The 15,412-nt window shown below is 41.8% G+C and overlaps 1 protein-coding gene across 1 annotated transcript in view; it reads left to right on the top strand.

Moving 5' to 3' along the window:
* The window catches only part of EXOC4 (exocyst complex component 4), a 399,783-nt gene extending 388,025 nt beyond the window's left edge, over nucleotides 1-11,758 (top strand). Inside the window, exon 18 of the mRNA XM_083183327.1 lies at nucleotides 9,693-11,758. Coding sequence (XP_083039453.1) covers nucleotides 9,693-9,930 — 238 coding nt within the window. The 3' untranslated portion in view covers nucleotides 9,931-11,758. The remainder of the gene's footprint in view (nucleotides 1-9,692) is intronic.
* The last annotated feature ends 3,654 nt before the right edge of the window (nucleotides 11,759-15,412 follow it).

The raw sequence follows: 15,412 nt of genomic DNA, 5'->3' as shown, positions 1-15,412 counted from the left end.
TGACGAATAGGTACTTGGCCCGGTGCCTTCACAGGTGCATAAGCGTATATGGAACAGGGGTGCGGCACTCGGGTACATGAATCACAGGAGACGAGGCGTCAGGCAACGTTTCAGTTTTCTAACTGTTTTCAAGCTTGAAAACAGTTAGAAAACTGAAACGTTGCCTGACGCCTCGTCTCCTGTGATTCATGTACCCGAGTGCCGCACCCCTGTTCCATATATATATATATATATATATATATATATGCATGTATGTATGCCTATGTGGCTGACTCCATTGCCTGTTAACGTACGCTGTCCGCGCCGTAGTCACTGGAGACGCTGTGGCTGCCTGGCAACGTGACGCTGTGATGTCATCCAGGTGCGCGTTGCACAGGTGCCGGTGATTCTCGTGATGAAGGCGCGGGTGGGCGGCGGATACAGCGTGGAGGACGCTATATAAGGTAAGCGATGTGATACTTGTATGTGTGTCTACTACTCCTGACGACGGGGATACGTTCCTCGAAACGTTGAGATAATAAAAGAAATTCTTTAAGAAAGTCCTGTCAGTGCCGTGCTTGGGGGCATCGAGACGATTGATGGTCCCTATCTGCTGGTGTTTTATTTTCGCAAAGGCACGCAGGCTATTACCGGAGTTGGTGAGAGTGCTGGTCCATCCCGCTGCTATATATATATATATATATATATATATATATATATATATATATATATATATATATATATATATATATATATATATATATATATATATATATATATATGTATATATAAATATACACACATGCGTACATGTATTCCCCAGCACTTTGCACCCTGTAACAGGGAATGACCTTGCTCCTGGTGCCACTCTTAGGGGTAGGAGCCCCTCACATCCATGATCCAGCAATTGGAAGGCACTCAGGAGAGGCTTTCTTGGTATAGTGAAAAAAAACCTGAAAAACATCACTCTTTATTTGTCATAGTCCTGAGGTAGTGGATGTGGTCCACAAAAGTTTGACTGACAAATAAAGAGTGAAGTTTTTCATGTTTTTTTCACTGTACTAAGAAAGCATCGATCATATATATTACACCCCACGCTTCCTGATGCCCCTCCCACAAGTTGAATTGGCTTTTTGGGCACTTCTTGCTCAATGGGATTGCGATCTGGTGAGTGCACTGGCCACTCCATTACAGACAAAATACCAGCTGCCTGCTTCTTCCCTAAATAGTTATTGCATAATTTGGAGGTGTGCTTTGGGTCATTGTCCTGTTGGAGGAGAAAATTGGCTCCAATTAAGTGCTGTCTGCAGAGTATGGCTTGGTGTCGCAAAATAAAGCAATAGCTTTATCACTTATTCAAAATCCCTTTTACCTTGTACAAAGCTCTCTTTACCAGCACCAAAGCAGCACCAGACCATCACATTACCTCCACCATGTTTGAAAAATGGCGATAGGCACTCTTCCAGCATCTTTTCACTTATTCTTCGTCTCACAATTGTTCTTCTGTGTGATCCAAACACCTCAAACTTTGATTAGTCTGTCCATAACACTTTTTTCCAACATTCCTCTGTCCATCGTCTGTGTTATTTTGAAGAAAGAAACTGTTTTATATATATAGAGAGAGAGAGAGAGAGAGAGAGAGAGAGAGAGAGATGTTCAACTATACTCTGTAAAGTGCTGCGGAATATGTATGCGCTATATAAGAAACTGCTAATAAATAGATAGATAGATAGCCAGGAAAGAACGTCACTCCAGGACTTAGTAGGTGCAAAAACACTTTTACTGTTAGTGCCTACGGCGTTTCGGGCCAGAGGCCCGTCTTCAGGACATGAACAGTGGTGTCAGACAAAACCATACATTTTATATCTTACCAGTGCCAGGTCACGTCATCCTCCATCTGTCCTCCGGTCTGTGACATGCTGAGCTTCCGGTTTGGCCACCGGAAGTGACACGGCGCTGGTGGCCAAACCCGGAAGCTCACCATGTCACAGACCGGAGGACGGACGGAGGATGACGTGACCTGGCACTGGTAAGGTATAAAATGTATGTTTTTGTCTGACACCACTGTTCATGTCCTGAAGACGGGCCCCTGGCCCGAAACGCCGTAGGCACTAACAGTTATAGTTTTTTTGCACCTACTATTGCATTTAAGCCTGCAGCCCCCTTCACGGGACCCCACTTTTCTGCAGGCCCTAACACTATTGCTCAAAATTATTACCATACACATAGCTACAACATTAGTGTTTGATTCTGGGCATGCTATCTGGTCTAAAGCTCACAGCAGACTATGCTTTTAAAGGTGAGCAGTTACCAACACACTTGTCACTAATCATCTAGGGAAGTGGGTAACAAGCTATGAAATAAAGGTTAAAACAGGGTGCATGAGAGAATGTGACCACAATAAGACTAATTTAAAAAAGCATAGTCTGCTGTGAGCTTTAGACCAGATAGCATCCTGGGTGAACCGCATGGTGAATGCATGCCAGCGGAAGCGAGCGTGCGTCATCAAACTATGCAGGGCACATTCCCCGGCCTGTCGGGTTTCTTAGTTACGTGACGTCCAGGTATTCCAAGATGGAACACATTTGAAACGCTAATTATGTTATTGTATTAATTATATTTAATAATATTTACTAATGCTTGTTTTTCGGCTTACATTGAACTCCATACATAGGAACCAAATATAAAGAATTTGATTAATGTATATCACTTATGGGTCATAGTAGAGCACAAATTTGCCTACATGTCACCAGATTAGGTGCAATTGACATATAAACATACAGTGTGAATTAAATAACAGAAAGGTACAGGTGTGTATGTATCACTCTCCCCAGTTCTTCCATCAGACACAAAGGGATAACAACTTATAATATTACAAGATATACAGTACAGACACAATCGTACAATATCAACTAACAAGGGAAAACAAACCGCTGTTTCCGTGTGGGTTCCCGATACGCTGACACCTGTGACGGTGAGGCCGGTTTCACACACTCCGGCTCCTGCCGGACGGTGAAATCCCGAACGGCCAGGGAGCCGTGCCGCACAGAGTAGTTTATCATGGAGGGGATGGCCACAGCCCGGCAGCCGTCCCTTCCAGTGGCGGGATCCGGCTGCAGCCGTGCGGCCGGGCCGTGGCCGTCCCGTGTGAATGGACACAATAGTGTCCATTCACAACTAATGTGTGCGGCACGGCTCCCTGGCCGTGCGGGATTTCACCATCCGGCAGGAGCCGGAGTGTGTGAAACCGGCCTGACTCTAGCGGTGGTTCGTGGTCTCCAGCGGCGCTCTGGCATTGGTAGTAGGAGTCTTGCCTTGGCATTCAAATTTGAAAAACCCTGGGTTTCCTAAACAAGGTCTCCTGGCTGTTTCTTATTGAGCCGAGTGCCGCCGTCCACATGCAGCTACATACAGGCACCTGCAGTCAGCAGGTGTATCATACAGAGGGCACTGGGCGTTGCAGACACTAGTGGATACATATATATATATATATATGTGTGTGTGTGTGTGTGTGTGTGTGTGTGTATATATATAGGCAAGACGAGAGGTTTGTCCGGTAACTCTTGAAAATGTTAGTCTTATAAAGCATGCAGTTTAAATTTATAGTTGAAAATATAAATATGAAATATGCCTCTCATTGAAATCAAATGCCACCATTGTGTACTAGATTAGGAGTCCGCTTCCCAGAGGATCTTTTAGCACAGGTTAGGTGATGTTGGTCATACTATTGTATGTATTGAATGTCATCACTTTGGTAGTTGTGGCCTGTTCATACTGGTAAAGCATCGCCTGTGCTGTCAGTAGTCATTGGCTACCTAATTCCCTAACATACTTACGTTTGTATTTTTCACTGCCATTATCACTTTTTTTTCCCTGCGGATTTACATTTTTCATGTATTCCGCTCTATAGAGGGTACTGACCACAGGTAAATAATGGAAGACCAAACGAGATTGCGATCAGAGTATATGAGGCCTAATTAACCGTCACGGCATTATAATATGTCCTAGCTGTCGCTTCTGCCAGTAAAGGGTTAACTTTAATCTATGTTGTATGTTCTTTGCTGCTTCCACTCCCAGAAGCAGGAGATCTTGTCAGGGCCTTAGTTTCTCTATATAAGTAACATGCCAGAGAAAAAAGTTTTTGATTGTCATATGGGGGAGAGAGAAAGTGACAAGATCCGTGTTAGCATCAAAATTGCATATTCATGCAGAGCTGTAAAAGTGTAGCGTGTGACTCTGCCAGCCCCATGGGATAATGTGATGGATTTATGCGTGTGACAGCCGCCTCTCTCAACAGAAACCTTTAAGCTTTACAAGGAGATGTTATAAAGATTCAAAAGATGTTTTACCAAATAGCAACATAAAGTACTGTAAAAGGAGAATAAAGGAGGAAAAAAAAAAGATTTTCTCCTTTTATTTGTGGGGCAGACAGATATTATGCACTATAGCTAGAATAAAAATGACTGCGGCTCCCCGTGGTTTACTGACCACTGAACTAGAAGTTTACTTTCAGTAGACACGTGAAATATCAGGAAGGGTGCATTCCGCTAGCTAACCGGATTATGGACAGTCGCAGCCTGTTGCTTCTCTTCCAAGCCCACAAACTTTTACATGGATGTTTTTTGGAATAATACAAAGTTATTTTCTTATTAGGTGAAGGGTTTAGGGTCCTTATACACATAATGTAAAAAAAAAAATATTTGAAAATTGGAAAACCTGATTCACTTGGGGAACACACCAGTAATACTTGGGGGACAGTGTTGCATCGAAAATATTATCAAATACCTGATGGGAAATTGTGGAGAACTGACGGAATTTCTTTTTACTGGTCTCAGATGGATTTCTGAGTCTGTTTATCGGATATCAGTTGATTTTCCCCACCTACAGTATGACACATTTGAAAACCTACATCAAAATAACCAGTTTAATTTATCAATGTCAGAGAAGCCATATTGCCTGCTCAATATGTTGCTGGAAGGAATCCTATTAACAGTAATAATCAGTTATGTTATCTCATAATTAGCTCCACGGTATAATTGTAACAGTACATTAATTAATATGGGCGTTTTATATGCAGTTTCTAATTAGTCTTTAAAATGATCATCTAAGACTCTAAAATGCCTGAAACAGGCGATCACCATACAGGACTGCAGTGAAGGCAGACCACCAGGGAGAAGTGTAATAGATCAGCCCTTTGTGCTTTTACGTGTTTGCACATTTTCATCACATCTCACTCTCTTCTGCTCTCGATTCTCTATCCACTGATGGGAATGACAGGTTAATCATAATTCCCCAAAGATAGCTGAAATAAGTACAATTTCTGCTGAGAAAAGCTGGCTTTAGGAATGCCTTCTGGCCAATTGCTGACTCCGCCTTAGCTTCCTCTTCTTACTAGTGCCCCCCCTAATTTATGCACAAGAAGGGGACGGGCTGATGAAATTGCGACAAAGTGGCATATGGTAGAGATAATTTCTCTTCCTTATGCAGTAAATATGCAAATGTCGTTGCTTATTTAGTAAGGGGACCATTAATAACTAAGGCTTGAGGTGGGCAGCTGGGCCACTTAACATAGCCTTTTCAGGAAAGATTACCTGCTCGCCCTGTGCTGTGTTCCATAGTCTTAGCCTATTAAAGCACAATACATAAATTGAATTACAATTTAGTGATGTAAAATTCCACTTATCAACCCAAACCGTTAAATTTATTATCAAGGATGCGTTTTCCAGCTCAGTCGGTTAGAATTTCCAGAGCTCTTTATCTATATAAATTTAATTAGCCTTGATATCATCACTATATTATAGAACTAATTAAAGATTTAGATAAGTGCTGAGAGAGCTTATTTAATACCCCATAAAGTTCAATGTGCAAAATTAAAAAAGCCATACTTCAGATGCTTGTGGAGTTTATGAAATCCAGTGCCCGTATCAGTGGATTGTAGAAAAAAAAATCGGACTTAATTGCACTTAATGTCCTTCTTAATATTTGAAATATCGCCTCATTCTCTTTGCTGTTTCATCCTTTTAAAATCTTGTAATCTTGTACTGTATATAATAAACGACAGACTGTGTTGCCTACAGTTTTTGTTTTACACACAGTGCTTGAGGCAACCTAAACACTGCAATCACATAAGTATATACATGTATGCACAGCGATCAGCAGAGCGTAAAGTAGCAACCGGTACAATGTCAGATGTAAGAGACCAATCCTCTGCCACGAAATAAACAAAAACATGTACTTATTATCTCTGGTATATTTTTATTAATATTCAGACATGTTTAAATACACCCTAATAAAAATATTTAATGCGGATCTATGGTTGTATAATAGCATTGATGCAGTTGTTGTTTTAATGACTAAAAAAAAAATATGAAAAACCAAAGTGAATAATCACTATATACGGCGTTGGTTCGAGCGATGTATAGCTCTGATAACTAGCAATTCTTGTATACTTACCCTTCTGGTGATACAATCTGGTATCCAGGGCTCGAGTTGAGCTGATTGCTCATCTGCGAAGAGCGGAGCTGGAGAAAGGTTCTGTGCAAGCACCGGCGGCAGAGGTCAAGGCGGACAAATAGCAGGGAAGCTTTGTAGTACAGATTACACCAACCTGAGATAGAGAATCTGTACTTAGCTGCAGAATGGAAAGCGGTGCTTCCTGTTCTTTCATGGACCACACTCCACATACAAAAGTCCACGCAGCCCCTAAAAGTCAGCGCTTCTTGGGATTTTGCTTTGCCTGCCTGAGGCAGGTGATACAAAGTACCCAATAAGTCATGGAAACCCATCCAGTCACTGCCCCATGCCTGCTGCCACGTACGACAGGGAGAGCAGCTGGGAGCTAGTACTCAGCCCGGAGTGGTCTGTAAGGGCTGGAGCGAAGGCAGGTGACATAATTCCTTCTAAGATGCGGCTTATCGGGGCTAATAGGATAGTCCCGGGTGATATTATTACCTGTGGTAATGCACTGTGGATAATTGGATCCCCCTAAATGTGTTTTAACCACTGTGCTTACGTTTTAGCCTGTTAAAAATTAGGCTCCCCATTCATGTAGATGTCAGGGAATAGAATTTAGTGACTCGTTAAAAAAAATAATCTATCTGCAGCATCTGCAAACTTGACAATAGCAGATATGTTGCGTCCCACACGTTTTACACAGCGAAGGGTTAATCTGCAGATGTAGGGATTCGTTGATAACTAATTCTTCTGCCAACTTGTGATTCCTCTACAAATTGTCAAGTGACACTTTAGATTTTGAACAACTGACGCCTTGTATTTGACCCGCCAGGTGAATGTGTAACTATGGCCACCCATATTTAATTCAGTCCTGCTGCGGCGTAAGAAAATGATGTCTGAGAAGGCACCATAAACGCTTGGGTCATTCTGTAGAGCAGAGATTGAATCTCTCAGAGAAATTAGGATTTCATTGTGAATTCTCTGGGTCTTTCTTAAGAGCTCTCCTCCCAGTGTGCTAGGTGAGAGGTGAGAATTAGCATTTAAATAGAGAGGTATTAATAGCACATGTGAGCTCTTGCAGCTCCTGAGATGGGTTTGCTACCTGTTCTATGTCAGATGCATCTATTGTTTCTTTTCTGTTACTCCCACAATGTCTCTGATCTCATTTTCTTACCTATTTATTTTTTACTGGCATACTCTTTTAACAAAATAGTTTATTTTCATTTACAGTAGTCAGCCATTACATCAATAAATGGTACAGGTACAACCACAATTTTCCGGAAACCTCTTTTAATCCGGACACATCGGGTGACAGGGGGAAGGAAGCATTTAATGTGTTTTAACTGTAGAATAATTTGTGGGAGGGTTTAGGACGGCAGCAGAAGCAGCAGGAGGGCTTAGAAGGGAAGTGGGAGTGTATTGGGGTGCGGAAGGGGATACTCACGCTGCGGGGAGGGGTGGCGCCGCGCCGATGAGGTGAGCCTGAGATGCGCTGTGGATGCTTGTAAGCACGATACAAGCTGCCGGGGGTTGGGGAGGGGGGAATCAAGCTGCATTCAGGGCACACCACCGAAAATCCGGCAAAATTGGTAATCCGGCTCAATGCTGGAACAGATCATGCCGGAAAATCGGTGTTGTACCTGTATATCTACTTTTTGTGCAAATAATATTGTTATTCAACAAAAACTTAAGTCTGTCAGCTAAATTCTAAGTTAAAATACTACTGTAGGAAAAAAAAATTTGCATTAGTTTTTTTTTTGCATAAGGTTTCCCACCGCCTACATTGTCAGCAATGTCCTTCTACTTCCCTGGTACCATAGGGAATTGTGCAGGATCTTGTCTGGGAGTCTGTTAGGAGGGGTTACCTACCCTCTAGGGCAGGCATGTCCAAACGACAGCCCTCCAGCTGTTGTGAAACAAGTCCCATCATGCCTTGCCACAGTTTTGCTATTAGGGAATGCAAAGACTCTGGCAAGGCATGCTGGGGTGTGTAGTTTCACAACATCTGGAGGGCCACAGTTTGAACATGCCTGCTCTAGGGAATCTGAGAAAAATCTCCAAAATGTCAGTCTCCCAGACAATCTGGGAGTAGTAGGCAAGTATCAGTGCTGGTATCTGCCGATATAAGAATTCAGGTATAGTTATCTAACATTTTGTTTAGATATAGACATTGTGCCCATAATTGGACTCATACTAAATTAGTCATACAAATCAATGTACTGCACCTGTGTCCCAAAAATGTATATAAAGGTCCAAATGCAGAGTGCTATGTTTCTTAGACTAGTGCAGGAGCATTAAGTAGCTGCTCTGGTACTGCACATGCAAACATGGCCTGGCACAGAGCATGCTGTGTTAGCAGAAGGAATATAGTGGGTTGTTCTGCTTATAGAGGTGGGACAGTTATAAGTAGGGGCGGCAGAGGTAGTGAGACATGTACCCAGCTGTAAGCCACTAGCAATGTCCAATGCACCAGAAGGAGGTTTGTTGCACGTTGTGCTGCTATCGGTCATCAGCATGGATCTTACTAGTATAAAACGTTATACATTTAAATAGCCAATAATAAAGCATCAGCCCTTATTGTCTGTTCTGTTAGAGGAGCATCTCTTTTCGAACATGAATATGTACAATGGTGTGAAACAGAACATTATGGACATATTTCATCCAATATACACACTCCAGTTATATGGAGTATATGTCTGGCTTACAAATACACCGGGTTTGATATATTTCCTTTTAAAATAGTGGATTCATTTCCTGGCCTTGTCAAAATCAATATAAAGGGATATACTCTCTGTCAGACTCTTTCACTTACAGTTATAAATCAAAATCTGCCCATTAGAATCCCCCCCCCCCCCCCCTCTTCCCCACTTGCCCTGGGACTGGAGCCCATGCAGGTGGAACAGAACACATCCCTCCTCATGTCCTCATAGCAGCAGCCATGTGATGCCTGCATTGTGCAGAGGAGGTGACCTTGCTTGTGCTCCCAGCTATAAGCCAGGCGTGTGCTGTGCCCCTGAAGTGTTCACATGCCATGGGTTGCCTATCCCTGTGCTAGGAAATGTTTGCAGCAGAAGTCCTTATACGTATATTTGTCATGTAATGGACAATAATTTAGAACTGTATTCTTCTTGTAATAGACATTTTTTTTCCTTAGAAATTGGTAGGCAAAATAGCAGTGGTTCCTGAGGGAGACATTTATGTACTTCTCAAATAAGAAAAAAAAAGTACTTATATTCAAATTGTGTCTTCCCAAACTGCAGGCAGTACTATGAAATGATGTACAACAGTGCTGATGAGCTGTTAAATCTAGTGGTGGACCAAGGCGTGAAATACACAGAGCTGGAGTACATCAATGCTCTGAGCCTTCTGCATCGCAGTCAGACCGGTGTGGGCGATCAGACCACTCAGAACATGAGGCTGCAGCGACTTAAGGAAATCATCTGTGAACAGGCTGCCATCAAACAAGCCACAAAGGACAAGAAGATAACCACTGTGTGAGAGCTGATGGCAGGGAGTCTACAGACCCCATGTGAGAGCTGATGCTGGCTCTGTGACCGGCCATGCATAACTAGAAACCATAAACTGTATATACAACTGGAGTTTATTGGTATCCTAGAAATGATGCCCAGGTTACAGTGCCTCCTGAATGTTCTGCTTTGCTATCATTGTTCGCACTGTATTTTAATCTTACAAATTGATTGCTTTTCTAAATCTTAAATGATATGATAATGTGTTCTTGTGAATGGTAATTGATAATATATCCAATGTAAGACCACCTCTTATTTCTAGTCTGTATGTTTTATTAACTGCTTTATTTTCTAAGAAGAAAAAAAATATCTCTGTGAATACAGAACCAGGTGAACAGCAGATGGGACTGTAGAGAGAGTATTGGGTCCCCACCATCTTATACACAAAGGACTGTGCCCCCAAATTATTCTACCTAGTGCTCCAATGCAAAACTCTATTGCAGCCAAAGGCATAAGGATCCCATTTCTAACCCTTTGTCTTGGACACCTTCAGTGCACAGTCATTGCATAGGACCCCATTGTCAGACATTTGTTATAGACATCTCTTTGACCAAACAGCCATTACCAGCTAATTTACAGGGACACCTCTTAGTAAAGGCATCTCAACTTATTTCACAGATGCTTTTAGCAGTGATTACTTCATTATAGAAATATATACTTGTAGAAGCACCACATTATATGTCTCCCCCACTGTCGGCCATTTTTTCCCCAAGTAGTTTATATTCCTAAACCCCTTGCTCATCTGTGATATATGTGCCGTCTACATGTTCCTACATTAATATTTGTTGTAGATGTTGTAGAATAGATGGTACTCTGTGGGTGTTCCTGAAAACATCATTATAAACATTGAGTAGAGAGGTTCAAGCAAAGAAGTACTTTCCCATTGTGGACACGTCATGTGCACTTGATGCAATCTGGAACAAGGCTAAATCCAGTCATCTAAGACCCACAATAAATACCTACAGTATGTTTCTTTTCCTATATCACAGTGCTGACTTATTACATGATGCGGGACAGATCTATCGAGCTTATGGAGTTTCACGGAGTATGAGAGGGTACTGTGCTAAAAAATTCAAGGTTGTAGTAATATCCATAGAAGCCCATGCAATTGCCATGGCTCCTGGCTACACAGCCAACCATGTACCAGTAAAATAAATATGTACCATAAAGTGCAAACTTAATATAGCTTCATAACAAATGTATCCAGACTAATGTGCCAAATTGCCTCTAATGCAGATAGTACTGTCCCCTAATGGATTGAGGCTGTGGACGGAGCTGACATGATGCAGGGGGTAGGGAATCATGTAACTAATAGGCCCAGAAATACACGCATGTGATAATACTTTTCAGACTTTGCTGGTCTTACTTATAATCCATCTCTAACGAGACTAGCAAAATGTAACAGTGATTTTACTGTGAATTTTATAGGACTTAAAGAAATACTATTTTTTTTTTTCCATGTCTAAAAGCCCATCCACGGTTTCCTGCTTCTTTTTCCTGTCCAGTAGTCTGTGTTATAAGTTATGCACTGACATTCTGCATGCTAACTGTAGTAGTGCTTTAATGACACTGGAGAAGACTGTGAGAGAGGAACTTTTTATTTCTCTTGCACATTATAAAATCAGTTATCCAATTTTGCGATAAATGACTCAAGTACATTATATGTCTGCATTTCAAACATTTGTGACTACATAACAAACCAGGGTGGTTGCTATATAAACATGAATGTAAGGTATGGAACTGTGTTTTTTTATTTCCATGCTGTGTAAAAAAAAAAGTAATAAAAACCCATAATTTGATTTCTCTATTGTGCCAATAGTCATTCTTAAGTGATTTCAAAAGTACACTACACTATTGGTAGGCAATCAGTATGTAGATTGTATTGAGGGAAAGAAAAGTGGGGCAATCTAAGGGCCTTATTTTGTTTGGTGCAGTCCCTTCAGAATTCTTTCGGACGGCGATTTGTAGCTACCTGCGCATGCGTAAGCAACGCAATGCGCATGTGCAACGCAGTGATTTCGCACTCGTTCTCACCAATACCATCTACAAATGTGCACCGAACTCCCTCGGGAAATCTGGGCGCCATGTGGGCGTACACAAGGGCGCGGTTTAAAGTGGGCAAAACTGGGCGTAAATCTGGGCGTACACGTGGGAGTGCACAACAGTGGTAGGCGTGCATTCGGACCGGACACCCAGTGCAAGCGAACCAACACGGCATAGAAATCTTCGGTGTCAATAAGCAAGTTTCAGTTCTCGGAAGGCAATGGTTCATGCGCTAGGCATTCGGATGGCCCAATTAGTACGCCCGCACCTTAAACACTCGCAGCTGACCACAATAGAATCCACTCCTCTAGTCATTAGCGATTAATTAAACTCTTTTCACAGGTTCAATTGGAAGCATTGCTGCCTAAATGGCCCATTACAAAATACTAGAATATATGCTGCAAACATACTGTGTTTTAAACTGTAGGTATTTGACATTTATTATGTGTAAATCACAATATGACATTTTAGAATGATTGCATTTGCCTTGCAATTAAAAAATATTATGCATACATAAAACACAGGTAAAGGGGCAACAATGAAGTATTTCAACTTAACATGATGTAAGGGTTAGTCTAAAGTGCTATTAATGTGTTTAAGTGTCATTTAGGAAGTAATTGATTTAATGACAAATAAATATATATGTTATATATGTTATGAGGTACCCTAATTGGATAAATGTGTCAAGTTGCTGAAGCATGACTTCCAAATAGATTACTGAGGTTTGCGCAAATACACCAGCTCGGTGCGTACGGTCAGCTTCCCGTCCGTTCGGACACAGTAAGACCGTGCAGAATCTTTGAGTTCCCACTGTACACGCACGTTTGGATGCAGTCTGAAGACACTCCCTCTTAGCGAGTCCGTCCGAACGGATGCAGACGAGCTGTGGGCGTGTGTTCTTAGAATGTCCGCCGTGCGTGGCGTTTGGTCATTTCCGAAACAACGCGCATCCCAAAGAACCAACCAGAATAAGGCCCTAAGTTCGAAGATGGGTTTAATCAGACAAGGCCTTAAGGGTGCTGTCATAAGGGTCCATGCTATTTCTGTTGTTTTCATGCATTGTGATATGTCATTCGAAAGCTTATGACTTTCTGAATACAGCACAATAAACAGACTCCCTTAAGTGGACCCTTAAATGCCTATAAGGTCAATTAAATGAAAAAACATTTTCACTTTACAAAACTTTTGACAAACTGAAATTAATATGCGACTCATCGGCAGATTGGTCTGTGAATAGAACACTGTAGATATCGTTGTGAGATCGATCCCCAGTCAGTTATTTTTTTTTTTTCTCTTGTTTGCTTATTCATTGAGGGTTCTTGGGATCTTCTGTACCTTCTGTATCGGCTTCTGCCCTATTGTGGTTGGGAAAGGTTGGTGGATAGTTGGAGACATGCTCTGGCTTTTGGGAAGGGTAGGTGGAACAAGAATTGCATAAGCATGAACATCCGCCCATCTGTTGGACGGGTCTTAAGACTAGTAAGATATAAAAACAATTGTTTCCCAGCTATTCCTTGAATTTGCTGTATGGCACTGTTCATGCAGGTTCAGTATGATTCCCCCACATTTAAAATACCGACATGTTCAAAATGCCAACATTTTTCCCATGGTAATATTTGGTTTTGAGTCTAGACACTATGCGCTGAAGTTTAATGCCTTCAGCACTGATCACTAAAGTTACTCCCTTAGTAACGGTAGGCTTAAATGAATACAGAGGATAAGTGATCTTGTGCGCTGGCACCGTTCCCAAAGAGAAAACACCGTGAGGGTACAGATTAATAATAATCGGAATGGTACTTTCCTTAACCTTAGTTTCTTCGCCTAACTAAAGGCTCACCATAGGTTTGTTTAATGGCGATATGTAAAAAATAAAATGTATATCATAGTGTGATACTGTCACAACATTTTATTTATAACAAACATTTAGGGGGGTATTCAATCTTCGGGTCACGGCAGACGAGCTTGCTTGTCAAACTAATTACTGTCAAACCTAACAATCTAGAAGTAACTACAGTACTACTCTTACTACAGTAACAAATAAAATGCTATACATATGGCAGTACAGTAGTAAAGTCTTTTGCTTTCAAAACCAGGGATATATTCATCAGGAACGGCCTTGTTATTTTGGAAGCTATGTAATATGCGATGCTGATACCTGCCCCAGTTTGCCACAGTCAGAAGGCCTAGTACAAGTAAGCACATTTCAAAGAATAGCAATCATTGTCCCAGAGGAAGCAGAAGCTGGAAGTGTCTAGCTGCACTCATCACTGTGCATGCACTGTGACTGAAGTAGCCAATTAGTACGGCATAAACATACATATATGTGAGTCTTTGCAACAACAAGCATTAATCACTGTCAGGGAATTTGTGCACCTAAATTCTAATTAATACCAGCATGTCTTTGCATTGATACTAAGCGAGAAAAATGTTTAATTAGCTGCCCTGAAACATAAATGATGACTCAGCAATAGATGCATAAATTATTTTTGGATTGATTTATGATAATCTAAGTACATAATTCAGATGTAGAGTGCTATGGTATGATACCAATATGAACCCATTTAACCCGTATTGGCGGTGGTGATTCAAAAGTAGACCTAGAACTGGGGTAAAACATGTAAATTAATGTTTCCCTTTCCCACCTGCCATATCTGTCAATACATTTTTATTGAAATATCAATGACAGAGTGCACTGAAATGTAAAGTCGACAAGACCATTCTGCATACAAGGGATAACGCGTAACGGAGCATATTTATAAGCAGCATGAGAACCTGCTATGATAGAGATGGTCTAATGCTGTGTACACACGGGGGCGATAGGGGCTATAATCGCTGGGAATATGGTCGCAGGCGACCATATTGCCAGTGATTGGAGTGCGCGCTCCCGCTTTCTGCCCCTTTCCTGCGACCAGCTTATTACATCTGCGGCTCCCCCAGCAGAGGTTTCTTTTCATCAGCGACCATCTCTGGTCGCTGATGCAAAGGAGACACTGGGCAATATATTGCTCAGCAATATATTGCTCAGCAATATATTGCTAGCAATATATTGCTGAGCAATATATCTCCCTCCGTGTCTATGGGGCTTCAGGCAGTGGTTCTCAACCCGGTCCTCAAGGTCCCCCAGCAGTGCACGTTTTCTAGGTCACCTGGCAGGTGCACTCATTATTCGCTGACACATTTTAAAAGATCAAAGGTGGAGCTAATTATGTCACCTGTGAGTCTGTGAGGAGACCTGGAAAATGTGCACTGTTGGATGACCAAGGTTGAGAACCATCGGTCTAAGGTGACTGCGTAATGTCCTCAGCAGCTGCCGATTGCTTGTTGAGAGAAGACAAATAATGTTACCTTGGTCCAGTAATACCCCCTTTTACCCCGGCCCAATAACCAAAGTTATTCCAGGGTCCAGTGAC

Source organism: Crinia signifera, chromosome 4 (assembly GCF_055691185.1).
Source record: "Crinia signifera chromosome 4, ASM5569118v1, whole genome shotgun sequence".
Classification (NCBI taxonomy): Eukaryota; Metazoa; Chordata; class Amphibia; order Anura; family Myobatrachidae; genus Crinia; species Crinia signifera.
The sequence above is the reverse complement of the archived record's forward strand: the minus strand, read 5'-3'. Positions and strand labels throughout refer to the sequence as shown.